The 12,947-nt window shown below is 42.9% G+C and overlaps 1 protein-coding gene across 3 annotated transcripts in view; it reads right to left on the bottom strand.

Annotated features, from left to right (window-relative positions):
• SLC22A3 (solute carrier family 22 member 3) overlaps positions 1 to 12,947 on the bottom strand; it is an 86,566-nt gene that overhangs the window by 11,525 nt on the left and 62,094 nt on the right. For all 3 annotated transcript variants that reach the window (XM_037023867.2, XM_037023871.2, XM_037023877.2), the window contains exons 6-7: positions 2,772 to 2,869; positions 2,439 to 2,653 (exon numbers count right to left, since the gene is read on the bottom strand). In XM_037023867.2, the coding sequence (XP_036879762.1) occupies positions 2,439 to 2,653; positions 2,772 to 2,869 (313 nt within the window). The remainder of the gene's footprint in view (positions 1 to 2,438; positions 2,654 to 2,771; positions 2,870 to 12,947) is intronic.

The following is a 12,947-nucleotide window of genomic DNA, read 5'->3' as shown; positions in this document are numbered from 1 at the left end:
TGCCAAAAACAATTCTAAAGCTTAAATCAGGGAAATATGTCTACAAAATTAAACTGATCAGAACAAACAGAAAAGTCTATGCTTTGCCTTATACTTCCCAACATAGGAAAGTGTTCTCTTCAAACTGGCTTGATTTCCACTCAGTTACTTCAACATCAGTTTGAACACATGGTCTTGAAAGCTGTGAGATTGTGCTGAACACAACAAACAAAAATCATCCCAAACAGACTAAAGGCAGGTGAAACCTTCAAGGGGAAAGTTTCATTGTGAAATAACAGGCTACACTTAAGCCATTGATCTTTCTACTTTCCTAATTTCATGTGCAATGAATAGTTAATTCCTACTTCATATGTGATGAGAAGAGAAGACCTCATCTTAGGGGACTTCATTCCAAAATTAAACCTTAAATTATACAGCATCGAAGTAAAATAGAAACAACAGCGAAATCTCCAGTGTTCCAGATCTGTCACCCTTCTACTTAAATTGTATGTGATTCCTCAGTACAGGAATTATGTCTATCATGTTCTCTAGACTACCCCCATTCCTAGTTTAATAGTAGCAACTAACAGAAACTACATAGACACGTACTGACTTATACTGATTATACAGATTCCCCAACACTCAGAATGTGTTAACTCAAGCTACTGGGTTGAATGGTATCCCTCAAAGTTCATGTCCACCCAGGACCTCAGAGCATGACCTTATTTCAGAATAAAGTCTTTGTAGATGTGATAGTTAAGACACGGGGACGAGAAGGTCATGTGAAGATGAAGGCAAAGACTGCAATGCTGTCAAGGAATGCCAAGAATTGCTGACAACCATCAGAGGCTGGAAGAGGCAAGGAGGGATTCTCATCTAGAACCTTCAGAGAGAGCACAGCCCTGCCCCCACCTGCATTTCAGATTTGCAGCTTCAGGAATGTGAGGAAGTGAATTTCCATTGGTGCAAGCCTCGCAGTTTGTGGTAATTTGTTACTTCAGCCCTAGGAAACCAATTTGCTTCAGGAAAATGAGATGCATGTAAATAGTTGTGTCTGTCATCACTACTCTGATATGACAGCGGACTTTACATCTCTTTTCTCTTCTGTTTACAAGATGACCATTTCTGTAATTTTATTTAAATAGGGTCCATCTGATGTTTTGGGACTTCATAAACCTTCATAAGTTACTAAACTCGGTTATAAATAATCTGCCTGTTTTGACTCAGTTCTTGCCTGATCCTCGGAGGATTCTCAAAGACAAGACAGCCTCTCTTGTGCTGACACAAAGGACTACCAGAGAATCCAGCTCTTTCAGTGACCCCCCAAGCCATAGCCCCTGGAACACAAAATAATTAACTTGCTCTAATTCACAAATTCCCTGGGAGTTTGAAAGGCCTTCTCTGTCTGGTGCCTGCTCTGTTCCATGGCAGAGATAATCTGGGTTGTGTTAACAGTTTGGAATCACCCACAACCTCTGTACTGTGCGTCAGTCACCAAAACCCCCAAATTTAAGTCTGCCACATCTCTGAAATTACCCTCTCCCGTGCAGGCCTGATGCACATGGCCTCGATTCCCACTCTCAGCATCTCTCCTTCCTCATGGCCATTTTTCAAACTCCTGCCACTACGAGGAGGCCACGCTCCTCCTCCCGATGCCCACAGGACCATGCCCAGGCCCCTGGGGTGACCTGTGAGGCCATTCACAGCTGGCAACAGTCTCTCTGAGTCCCCTTGCCTGGATATTCCCGTGATAACAAAGGACATTCAGCTCCTGACCCCTCAAAGGGGGGGTCACACTTCCAAGAACTGTGCTCTAGTTGGGAAAAGTCACTCCTGCCCTCCTTTGTGCCCCATAGATTTCTTTTCCTTCTTCATACATGCCCAGTTCTCACCTCTGGGAAGCTCTTCCTGATTAATCATTTCTTGGACCTACTTTTTTTTTCTATTTCTGTAAGCTTATAAATAATTCTATTAATTCATTTATCACAGTGAGTTATGAGAGCATCAAAGTGTCTATATCCTTACTAGGTCATGAACCTTTAGAACTCAAGAAATATGCTTTTCTTCCTTTCATAGCCTGGTGTTTTGCATGGGGCCAGTGATAGAGAAGATGCTCAGGAAATATGTTAAGCATGGCCAACATATAGTATCATAAAAGTAAATCAGAGAAAGGTGATCAAAAGTAAATGACATCACTATGAACTAGATAATGCACATCCATTTCCTCCATCAATAGACCTAAAAATAGAGAAAACAGAAAAATCTGTAGAACCGATCTCATAAGCAAAGTCATTATGCTGATTAAGCAGAAAATGAGTGACGTCACTAGAGGGTGCCTGGCACTAAGATTTTGATGCAGTGGTACATTTTCTAAGGACAAGAGGTCATCATTCTTGAGTATTCTGATTTCAGATTTTTTTCAAGTTCTTAGCTGCCAAACAGATCTGGGGAACAGTTACCTTCCGACAAGAATGCAGTGACAAGGCATGCCACTCCTGCCACTAGATTGCTTGCTGCAAAGGGAAGGCGTCGTCCAAAACGCTCAATGGTGAGTAAGATCAAGAGGGCTCCTGGCAGTTCCACAACTCCTGAGATGAAAAAGTCGACATAGAGGTTGCCTCCTATAATCCCCAGGCGCATGACGAGGCCCTGATAGACCACTGCACTTGTGAACCTGGAGCAATATTGAAAGACAACAGAGAACAAATCAGAGATGACTTCAACCTGCTTTGAAGAAAGGGATGCATTGTAAATTTGACACAAGCTTTTGAATCATCACAAGTCAAACTTACCAAGCAAACATAAGTATAAGTGTGCACTTCCTCATTTGGGGAGTTCTCACCAGATCTAAAAAGGATGGATTACTAACCTCCTCATCTGTAACAGTGATCTATATAAGAGAAGCAGATTTCAGTAGCAATATATAGCAAGAAACACCTGCATATTATAGATTTGTCATTGACCAGATTCAAAGCCACCTAACCAAATGATCTCACTGAACTGACCAGGGTCTGCCCTATCAAATCTGAAAACCTGAGAATGCAGTCTGGTTATCCAGCCTTTTTTAATAGTCATATTCACAATGATGAGTCTGCTGCACTGAGAATCCATTCCTAGGTGAACATCCGCAGTACCTTATACTAAGCTGCTCTGAGTGAACAAGGGAAGAAAGTGCGTTCTAAAATAAAATACATTTGTGCACTTATTAATGTGGAGGAAATGGGTGTAAAAGTGGCAAAGTAGGTGGGGTCCTTTATTAAATCCTCAAACCTTACGTTGACAAATGAGATAGAGTAATGTTAAGTTCAAAAGCAAGCGTGGCCCCAAAGGTGTCGTTTGCTCCTGTCTGTTTACTGGTCTTGCGCCTTTCTGGTCTTCCTTCTTCCGTGAGCCCTGGAGCCCGTGGAGGGCAGGGGCTGTATTGCAGCACCAAGCCAAGTCCCTGGTGCTCAACCAGTTTTGGCCACAGACTGAGTGTTCAAACAAGAAGTCAAGTGTCTTGGCCACAGAGTGTGGCCCTCAGTCTTTGTCCTTCTATTCAGTGAAAACCCTGACTGGTAAAGATGGGACCCCTCCTGTCTGATTATCAACTTCAGATCTGGTCCAGATTGAATGGAAATCTAAGCAAAATTTCCCCACACCTTTGAGCCAAGTTTCTTCCCAAGCAGCCACAGGCATCTGACTTAGAGGAAATTCACACCGACAGTACCTTCTCAATCACCTATTTGAAACATTATGGTCACCCGAAGCTTGATACTTCCTGCCCATGCCTGCTCCAAGGAAAGTTTCACACACACACACACACACACTCACATGCACACACTCACACTCACACACACACACACACACACACACACTCTCTCTCTCTCTCTCTCTCTCTCTCTTTCTCACACCAGAAGACTGCAACACGGATGTCTGTGGGTCATTTCCTTTTCCTGCATCTTTCCAGCACTGCATTTCTTCTATACCAAGACACATATTTTTCACATTTTATCAACTCTTCAATTGGGATGCATCTTACAATGGAGCTGGTAAGAAAGCAACGTGTCACTGTTTAGATATTAGATAGCATGGTTTTTTTTTTATTTCGTGGCACATTCAGTGATGAGGTGTCTTAAAACAATAGTGCCTTGGAGTCAGTGCAACAACAGCAGTTTCCACGGCAGCACCCATGGAAGACTGCTAACTGATTCCACCACCCATTCCTTCCTTCTCCCTTTTGATAACAGAATCCACTGAATTTTAGTTGAGCACATGGCTGCTTAGCTAAAGTCACATTTTCTAGTCTCCCAACTATGGGTGGCCTGCGGCTAAGATCTCAGGAATGAGGTGGGCGTAGGAGCCAAGTGTACACCGTCTGGACCCAACCCTTCAAAGAAGAGATGGCCTGCTCTTCATCTAGCACCTTCCACTTCCTGAGGAACGAGAGAAGCTGCTGGTGAACCCACTTCATCTACACAACCTGTCACTGGTGGTGGTGGAGAAACCAGGTAAACAGAGCCTGGTTCCCGGAGGGCCTCAGGGAGCACAGCTGCCTCCCAGGCTGGGCTGCTCACCTCCAGGGAGGGAGAAGGACCATTTTTGTTTTTGTTATCACTGCACATTTTGGGTCTCTGTTTCAGCAGCAAGTTGGCCTACACTCTAACTAATACAATGCTTATTAAAAGTCCTGAGCTAATCTTCTAAATTCTAAGACCCCAATGAAGGATTTATTTATTTTTTCACATTTGCTGTTCCAAAAATAAGGCAAGAATACTAAAAGTGAAAAGACTTAGTATATTACAACAATATATGATTACATGGTTGGTTATCAAAATGTTTTCCACAATAAGTTTCTATATATTGCTCACATTAAATGGTAACTTCTATGGAGTGTGTAATACTTGCTGGATTCTGGGCTAAGTACTTTACATGGACTAGTTTATTTAATTTCATCAAAACTCTCTGAAGGTAGTACTTTTATTAATTCTATTTTATAAATAAGAAAAACAAGGCTTAGAACATTAAGGATTAGACAGAAGGAAGAGAGCTGAGCCCGGATTTGAAATCAGGCAGTTGATGGAGAGCTGACTTCTTATTCCCTGCACTGCACTGCTGCATGTATAAGAAGCTCCTTATTCTAGAAAACTGCTTTGTAGTTGATGGTCACTTCTATGTATTTTAAAAGAAGGATATTATGCACTTGACTGTAATCTTTAGTTAAAACTCTGTTTCATAAAAAAGTTATTTTGACTAAAATAACTTAGATTTTGAGGGTCTTTTGATGCAGGACTAAAACCACTCACAGTGTGAGGGCAGTTTCCTTCCGTGGGTGAATCACTTTCCCAGGGGTTCTTTGCTTTTCACTTGGGCCTTCTCTGCAACTCAGACGTGGCTTGGCCCAGTCATGCTCGCTGCAGACACCTCTGCTCTCTGCAGGGAGTCCCTGATGGCTGCTCAACACTGGACACATCTGCACCACTGTTCACCCAGCGCTCACAGGTGGCAACTGTTTTCTTTCCTTCTCAAAAGCAGTATTCTCAACAATTTATTTATTACGGGTTCTCTTACTTCCTCTTCAGGCTTCTGATTTCCTGCCTGTAGCTATGACTTCTATCCACCAAATCAGACTGTGGACAAATTTGTTTTCTTTCAGGTCCCAATGTCCACATCTCAGCATTCAAAGGAAATCATACATCATGTATTTCAAGTTCTCTGCTCAGTTCAGGTAGATAACTTGACATCTATGCACCTTTATACATTTTTCAATTACTCATGGTTCTTAACTCTTTCTAACTGATTAAATAACTAAGCATCTCTTGCCTTCATGTTAGCTCTGCAGATGTCAGTTCTTCCCGATCACCAGTCTCCAGGCTGGTGACGTTACCACAGGACCACCCAATTATGACAATAAGGCAACAAAAGTCTGATGGTCTAACCCAGAGGTCAGCAAACTTTTCCGCGAAGGGCCATACCATAAGTACTTCGGGGCGTGTGGGCTATGCAGTCTTGGTCAGAACAATTTAACTTTGCCATTGCAGTGCGAGAGCAGCCATGGATGGGTGCATCAGTGGAAGACTGTGGCTGGGTCCCATAAAACTTTATTTACAAAAATAGGCAACAAGCCAGGTTGGCCCACAGGCTGTAGGTTGCTGACCCCTCATTTCCCTTACAATGAGGGAGAAGTTGAGACACAGGGAGGCTAAGCAGCTTTCCCAGCAAGGAGTTGAAGCAGGAGGTCGACACCGAAGGCCGCATGGCTAACCATCACGGTATACTCCTTCTCCAGAGAATAATATGTATTTTATCATTTAAAAGTATGCTTATATCATCTCACTAATGGTTCTCACACAGCAGTGGGATTATGATGGCTTTTATTTTCTTCTTTTTGACTATAAATATCCTCTTAAATTAAAATGTAAACCTATATTATTTTTTGTAACAAAAAAAATAGCTCACTTTTAAAGTAAGGGATTTAAATGAGACACTCCTGTACCTTTTTGCTGTTGACTCAGTATCATTCTTTCTCTGTCTTAATAGAACCCCCACTACACCTACCCAACCCTCTCACCTGCCAAGTCATCAATTCATGTTCTCTGCGGAGCTGACTCGGTTTTCAGTTACAGGGGAGGGCCTGATAATTAATCGAAGCCTAGTTCCATTCTCTGTGCTAGCGATTGGCCATGCGACCCCATTCTGAACTATGGAGGAATACGTAGGTGACCCAGTTTGAGCCAAAGAGAAAAGGGCTTCTGGAAAAGTCCCTCACTGCTCTTAAGTCAGAGGTTCCTGAAGGCATCTTCTCTCTCTCTCCCCTCTGGGAGTTAATGAAGAAATGGTGGGCTCAAATAGGTCTCAGCAGCCACCCTACACCCAGGAGGGAACCGGTTCAGTGATGAAGCTGCCTGTCAGCATAGCAGACAGAGGGAGAAACCATGGCCTGATGAGGTTGCTGAGACCCAGGTCTGGCCAACCCTACATGATGCTATAACTCTAGATTTCCAGATACACAAGCCAAGAAATGTGCTTATCGTCTAAGCCCATTTAATTTGATTTTCTGTTACATGTTCCCAAAAGCATAGTTATCTGAAGAATTCAGTCCAGAATAATGCTTTTGCATTAATAACTGAATATTACAGGCAAAATAATTTAGTACAAAAAAAGTAAAATAGTTGCTTCAGTACTTAGGTTTACTTGATAAAAATATTTAGTATTTGACTTAATTTCAAACTTTAAAAATTTAGAACCAAACCATCACATGACCTCTGGTTTACCAAAGCACAAGCTTAATGCGTATCCTCTACTAAAACACTATGAAGCACTCGCCAAAAACGAAGGTAATCGAGACCATAAAACCAATCTTCCCTGTCCAGCGAATGAGAGGATTAGTAGTACTTCCAAGTAGGCAAGTGTTTTGCCAATTTAAGAACAAATCCAGCTGGTCTTTGATTTACTAACATGTTCTCCACGATGACGCAGATAATCTGAAAGATGACCCACTTTCTGGTGCCCAAGACCATGAGAGACTAGAAGGCGTATCTTGGATGTAATTCATCCAGCGAAGTCTTGGCAACTTGTGGGCCATGATTCCTGCAGCTATAACTCTTTTACGACAACTCCCAGCTCTGCACTTTGAAATTAAGCCATGCTTTTTTTCTATTGCCAAAGGGTTCCCAAATTTTGCCTCGTCTGAGTCAGATACAAAGAATAGAAATGGTATATCGGGTTCCTATACCTACAGATAGATAGATATCATATGAAATGTGCTTTGTTGAGATATAAGTGACATACAGTAGAATTCAGCCATGTTAACTGTATTTTGACAAATGGGTCAAATGATATAACCACCACCACCACAACCGCCATGATATGAACATACCACCATTACCCAAAAAGTTTCCTCCTGTTTCTCTACAGTCAATCCTCTTCCCCCACATTTGCTTTCTGTCATTACAGTGTGCCTTTTCTAGAATCTCATATAAACCAGGCAGTACGTTGTCTTTTGTATCTGGCTTGTCATTGTGCCAGTCCCACATTGATGTCATCTGCAGGGTGCCCACCTGCTTTAATGTGGAAGGCACCCAGGCGATGCTCTTGGTACATTTGTCTGTTTAGAGACTTGTTGCTTTGTTACGTCACTTGCAGAAAAGGGTGCTGCTCCAGGGAAGCCGCATGTGTCGGTTTACTTGTATTTATTTACTGAGCTGACTGCTGTTTGCTCTATCCATATCTTAGCTGTCTTTTAATTCTGCCAAGATTTTTGTTTTACACAACAGTGATGTACCCGATTTTAAGGGAGTATTTTATTCATCTTTCTTTGATTAATTTAGCTCTATTTACAGTTCTTCCTGGAGACTTTCTGAAACATTTCTTCAAGTTGACATTTTAATTTAAATCGCCAAAGAAGAGAAAGACATTATAAATAGCAATCTGTTATAAATAATGGTGTTCAAAGCTCCCCCGATGGGGGACTGGTTTCTAGTCAAGAAAAACAACTATCGAGGATCAGGCCAAAGAAGCTGTATTTCACTCAGAACATTTTCTTCCCAGTATATTGCTTAAACTCTATGAGCCTTACTTCTCTCATCAGTAGCATGGAGATAGTAACACATACTTCATTCCTATTTTGAAGATTCAATTAGGTAGCCTGTCTGTATACACACACACACACACACACACACACACACACGTCTGGCACACCGTAGTGCTCAGTAATGGAGGCAGTCAGCATTAATGTTATTTTTATAACAGTTTAGAGCTATTTTACTCCCAGATGATAAACCACCTGGTACTTTTTATCTTTTCAGTTAGTAATTTATAACTGATGCTATAAATGCATAAAGGGTGAATGCATTTCAATGAATCACTTTGCAAAGAGAACTGTCATTGTGCTTTTTTTTTTTTTAGGAATGGGTTTCTTTTTACATTGTATTTTCTTAAGTATACCAGATATTTGCTGCCAATTTGGCTCTGCTGACCCGGCGGGCCTCAGGCAGGGAGACTCCTGTGAGTATACACACAAGCAAAGGACACGCAGGGAACTTGCCACTCAAAGCGTGCTCCATGAATCAGCTGCGTGGCCATCATTTGGGAGCTTGGTAAACATGCTCCACCCCAGACTAGGGAATCTGAATCTGCATTTTAACAAAATCCCAGAAGATGAGTGTGAAAAGGACTGATCTTCAACAGATTACAAGCTCTGCCTCACCTGCTGCTCTTAGCGTTTATTCTTCCCGGTCTGGGCAGGAATGGGAGTTCTCTAGGCTGAGGAGGGGATCCACAGGGTCTCAGCCCCTCAGCACCCCATGGGTCTGCCGCAGGCAGGGGAGCAGAGCTGGGCCCGGCAGCCTCATCTGCAGCCTGGCAGGGTCACCGGGGTGTTACCAGCTGGCAGCCTCTCCATCAGTTGCCATGTTTCATAACGGAAAGTGAAGCCACTGAGAAGGAGGGATTTCTCCAGCCTTGAGTTTAACGCTGGGATTCAGCCACTGCAGCCTCCCTACAAGCTCTGTTTTCTAGAAGCTTTTAAACCCTAAGTCTGTGTGAATAAAATATTACTTGGGGACTTGGGGCTCACTGATTTGGAGGACCAGGGGCCACCTTCAAAGTTAAACTACCCTCTGATGAACAGTGACTGTGAAGGGGTATGTTGGCGGGGGGGACTTGGTGAAGGGGGGAGCCTAGTAAACATAATGTTCTTCATTTAATTGTAGATTAATGATAGCAAAATAAATAAATAAATAAATAAGTCAAGGTTAAACTACCCTCAGGCCTTTTATGCAAGCACCAGGGGCTGAAGACTGGGCATGGGAGGGGGTACCGCGTGACTGTTGCGTATGCCCATGATGCCCCCACCAGGCGCGCCCGCTTTGCTCAGATGAAGGAAGCACCCGAAGGACGGTCCAAGTGTAAGTGTGCCAAGTGTGCCCTGGCCTGCTTCTAGGTGGCAATAGTGCCGCCAATATCCATGAAAGAGAATTCTTCAAGTGACCAGTAGTGCTTCTGGGAATTTAAAAAACCTCATTATACTTTAAAAGTAGATAAAATATTTACCATACAGAGTTCACCACAACCAGCCCCGTCCAGTAAAAATAGAGTGTGAGTCACATGTCAGTTTAAGTGTTCTGCAAGCCACATTAAAAAAGGTAAAAAGAAACAGGAAAATAAATTTTAATAATATGTTTGACATATTAAAATTATTATTTAATCTATACCAAATATCATTCCAACAGGTAATCAATATGAAATTAATGACAGATGTGCCTTATGTCATACTAAGTCTCTGAAGTGTGCTACCAGTTGACTCTTACTGCCCATCTCAGTTCAGACTAGCCACGTTTCTGGGTTCCGTGGCTGCATGTGGCTAGCAGCTACCATACTGGACAGAGCAGGTCCAAACAGCCTCAAGCCCAGCCAGCTCTTTTGTTAGGATGCCCTATAGAGAAGATATTTATTCCATTCCCTGGAGTCTGGCCTGAGAGAGTCCCCCCGCCTCCGCAGCTGGGCACGCTGCCTAGAACAGTAAAAGTGCATCTAATGGGAGGTCTCCCCGGGGATCTAAATGCAGCCTCAGTGTTAGCAAAGGTTAACGGGTTGCAGCTATGGGTCACATGTTGGAACATTTCTTCATTTCTCAATAATAAATTTGAAAGATTTTTTTTGGTGTGGGGGGGGTGGTGTTAAAGTAAGAGAAAGAGAGGAGAGAATGTTTTTTCTGCTCTCAAACTCAAACCCTAAAGATTCAGAGTGTAGGTGATGTTGATGGGCTGAAGTAAACACATCAGTGTCGATAATGATCATTACTGACACAGAAAAGTTCTCAAATGCTAAAGAACGTCCAGCATCTTAAACTATAGTTGCTTGTTTGCATACACAGTGGTTTAGTTCTCTGAATAGGTGAGTGAGTATCCATAAATCCCAATTTAGCCAAGGGTGGTTTTTGAAGAGGGTGAAAAAGCTGGTGAGTGAATTAGAGCAGGCATACCCCACCCATCAACACTCTTCTCCATCATTTGTTTTTAGTCTTCCATATGCTTCAGAAACTGCTTTAATAAGAATAAAGTCTTTAACACAAAAATAATAGAAAATAACCCCCCGGAATGCTTGCTCCTTACTAGCTGGGGGAATATTTTGCACCCGCTTCTGTTAGCCCTTGCCCACATCCAGCTCGAGCTCTCAGTGTTCAGGTGTTTGCAGGATTCCAGCAAAAACTGTAGCTTTGCTCAGTTAGATTCCTGGCAGGTTATCTTTCTGCCTGGGCATGGGAGCATAAGGCACTCCTGCCACTACTCTGGGTTGGCAGCCCTTTCTGTACAGGCCCAGGACAGCCAGGCAACATCAGGTCCTGCCATGCCAGTGCCCAGGGCCATGGGGATGGGGCGAGTCCAGCACCATATTCTTGGAGGCCCTCAGGTGTCCTGCCATCTTTCTTGGGGGCCTGGGCCCTCTCGTTCTCCTTCAGACAGTTCTCACCAGCCCCTCTGCAAGCAAAGGCCCTGGCACTCCCCATGGGCTGGTCCACAGGCCATTTGTCCGAGTTCCTGCCCTGAAATGGCCCCGGCCCCCAGCTGTGGCATGGGGAGGCCTGGCTGCCCTTCTGTTCCCTCCACTCTCCATGTGCGTGAAGCTGTGCTTCCTCTGATTGGGAGACCGGTCTTCCTATTTCCTATTTTCCATAAGAACTTTTAAAATTGTGTTTGCACTTTGGCCATATTATTTTTTTGACCATTCTTAAAGGTGAAACCTATTTTGCAGTAACGATGAACTGAAAAGCATTTGCATCCCTGAGCCAGTGTTTCCAAACTGAATCTGTATTATTATTCATTTTTTTCTTTCAAAAAATGGTACACATTAGCAGTGCTTGGAAAATATTTTTGGTTCCCCACCCCATTACACCCCATTACAGGATTGCTCTTCTTGGCCCTGGAGAGTGGGTGGGGTTACCTACTCAAATCTGCCAGGGACTTGTGAGCATTTAATGGTAAAGCAAGACCCTGCAGACCTCTCTCTTTCTGCGAGGGTCTAGGTGGTATCGAAGACAGCCTCGATTACAGGACCAGCAACAAGGGAAGGAGCCCCCAGGGAACCCACACCGCACAGACAGCGACTCTTCCCTTGTCCCCAGCTCTTGAGATTTCAGTAGTGTTTGTTACACACTCCCAGCTTATCCTGAGTGATGAAGTGTCCGCGATTTCTCACGTTTACCCCAAAATCCTCTGGTCCACACCTTTTTCTTGATAGGAATTTATATGCTAAGTACTAAGTTTCTATTTTGAAGTAGTAAAACTTAGACTCTTCAATTTAAATTTGGAAAACTGCAATTTTTATGATTTTGTTGGTTTCTTATAATGAATAAGTCCTTCTGATAAAAATCATACCACTGAAACTCCTAAGAAAATTAATGAGGACTATTTATTGCATTTTCAATTAATAGGCACTAATCAATTTATCACTGGGATAAGCATAAAAGTGCAACACAGGGCTCACAGAAAGAGCTCTGGGTAGAACTGGTGTCCTGCTGAAGATGTTTAACTGAAAGTTGGTCCTGATGCTCAGGTAATGGAAAAGTTAGCAGATCTAATCTCAGCCCCCAGTAAGCCTAATGAAGGTATTGGTGGGGGCTAAAATTCAACACATTTATGAAGTGTGCTCATACACACCACCTCCTTTTGAGAGGTACAGAAGGTAGGCATTGTTGCCTCAGCAAGCCTAGTTTTTTAAAGAAATGCTTGAGCTTCTTGGGGGAGCAATCATAATCCCTGCTACCTTTGCATTACTCATGTTTAACCTTGGAAAAAAGTACTGCTTTATTTAAGCGATGCATAGTTAGAGAATGAATTCAGAATCATAAAGTGTGCATAAGAGGATGATACGTGTTTAGAGCATTTTCTAACAAAAGCATATTTATCTTGTAAGGCCGAGACTGTGAGGATGACTGTTTGGTAGTTGTCTATGAATCTGAGGTCGACATGTAATGGCTTCGTGTCTGT

Source organism: Manis javanica, chromosome 13 (genome assembly GCF_040802235.1).
Source record: "Manis javanica isolate MJ-LG chromosome 13, MJ_LKY, whole genome shotgun sequence".
Taxonomy (NCBI): domain Eukaryota; kingdom Metazoa; phylum Chordata; class Mammalia; order Pholidota; family Manidae; genus Manis; species Manis javanica.
Note: the sequence above shows the minus strand (reverse complement) of the source record. Positions and strands in the feature narration are given on the sequence as shown.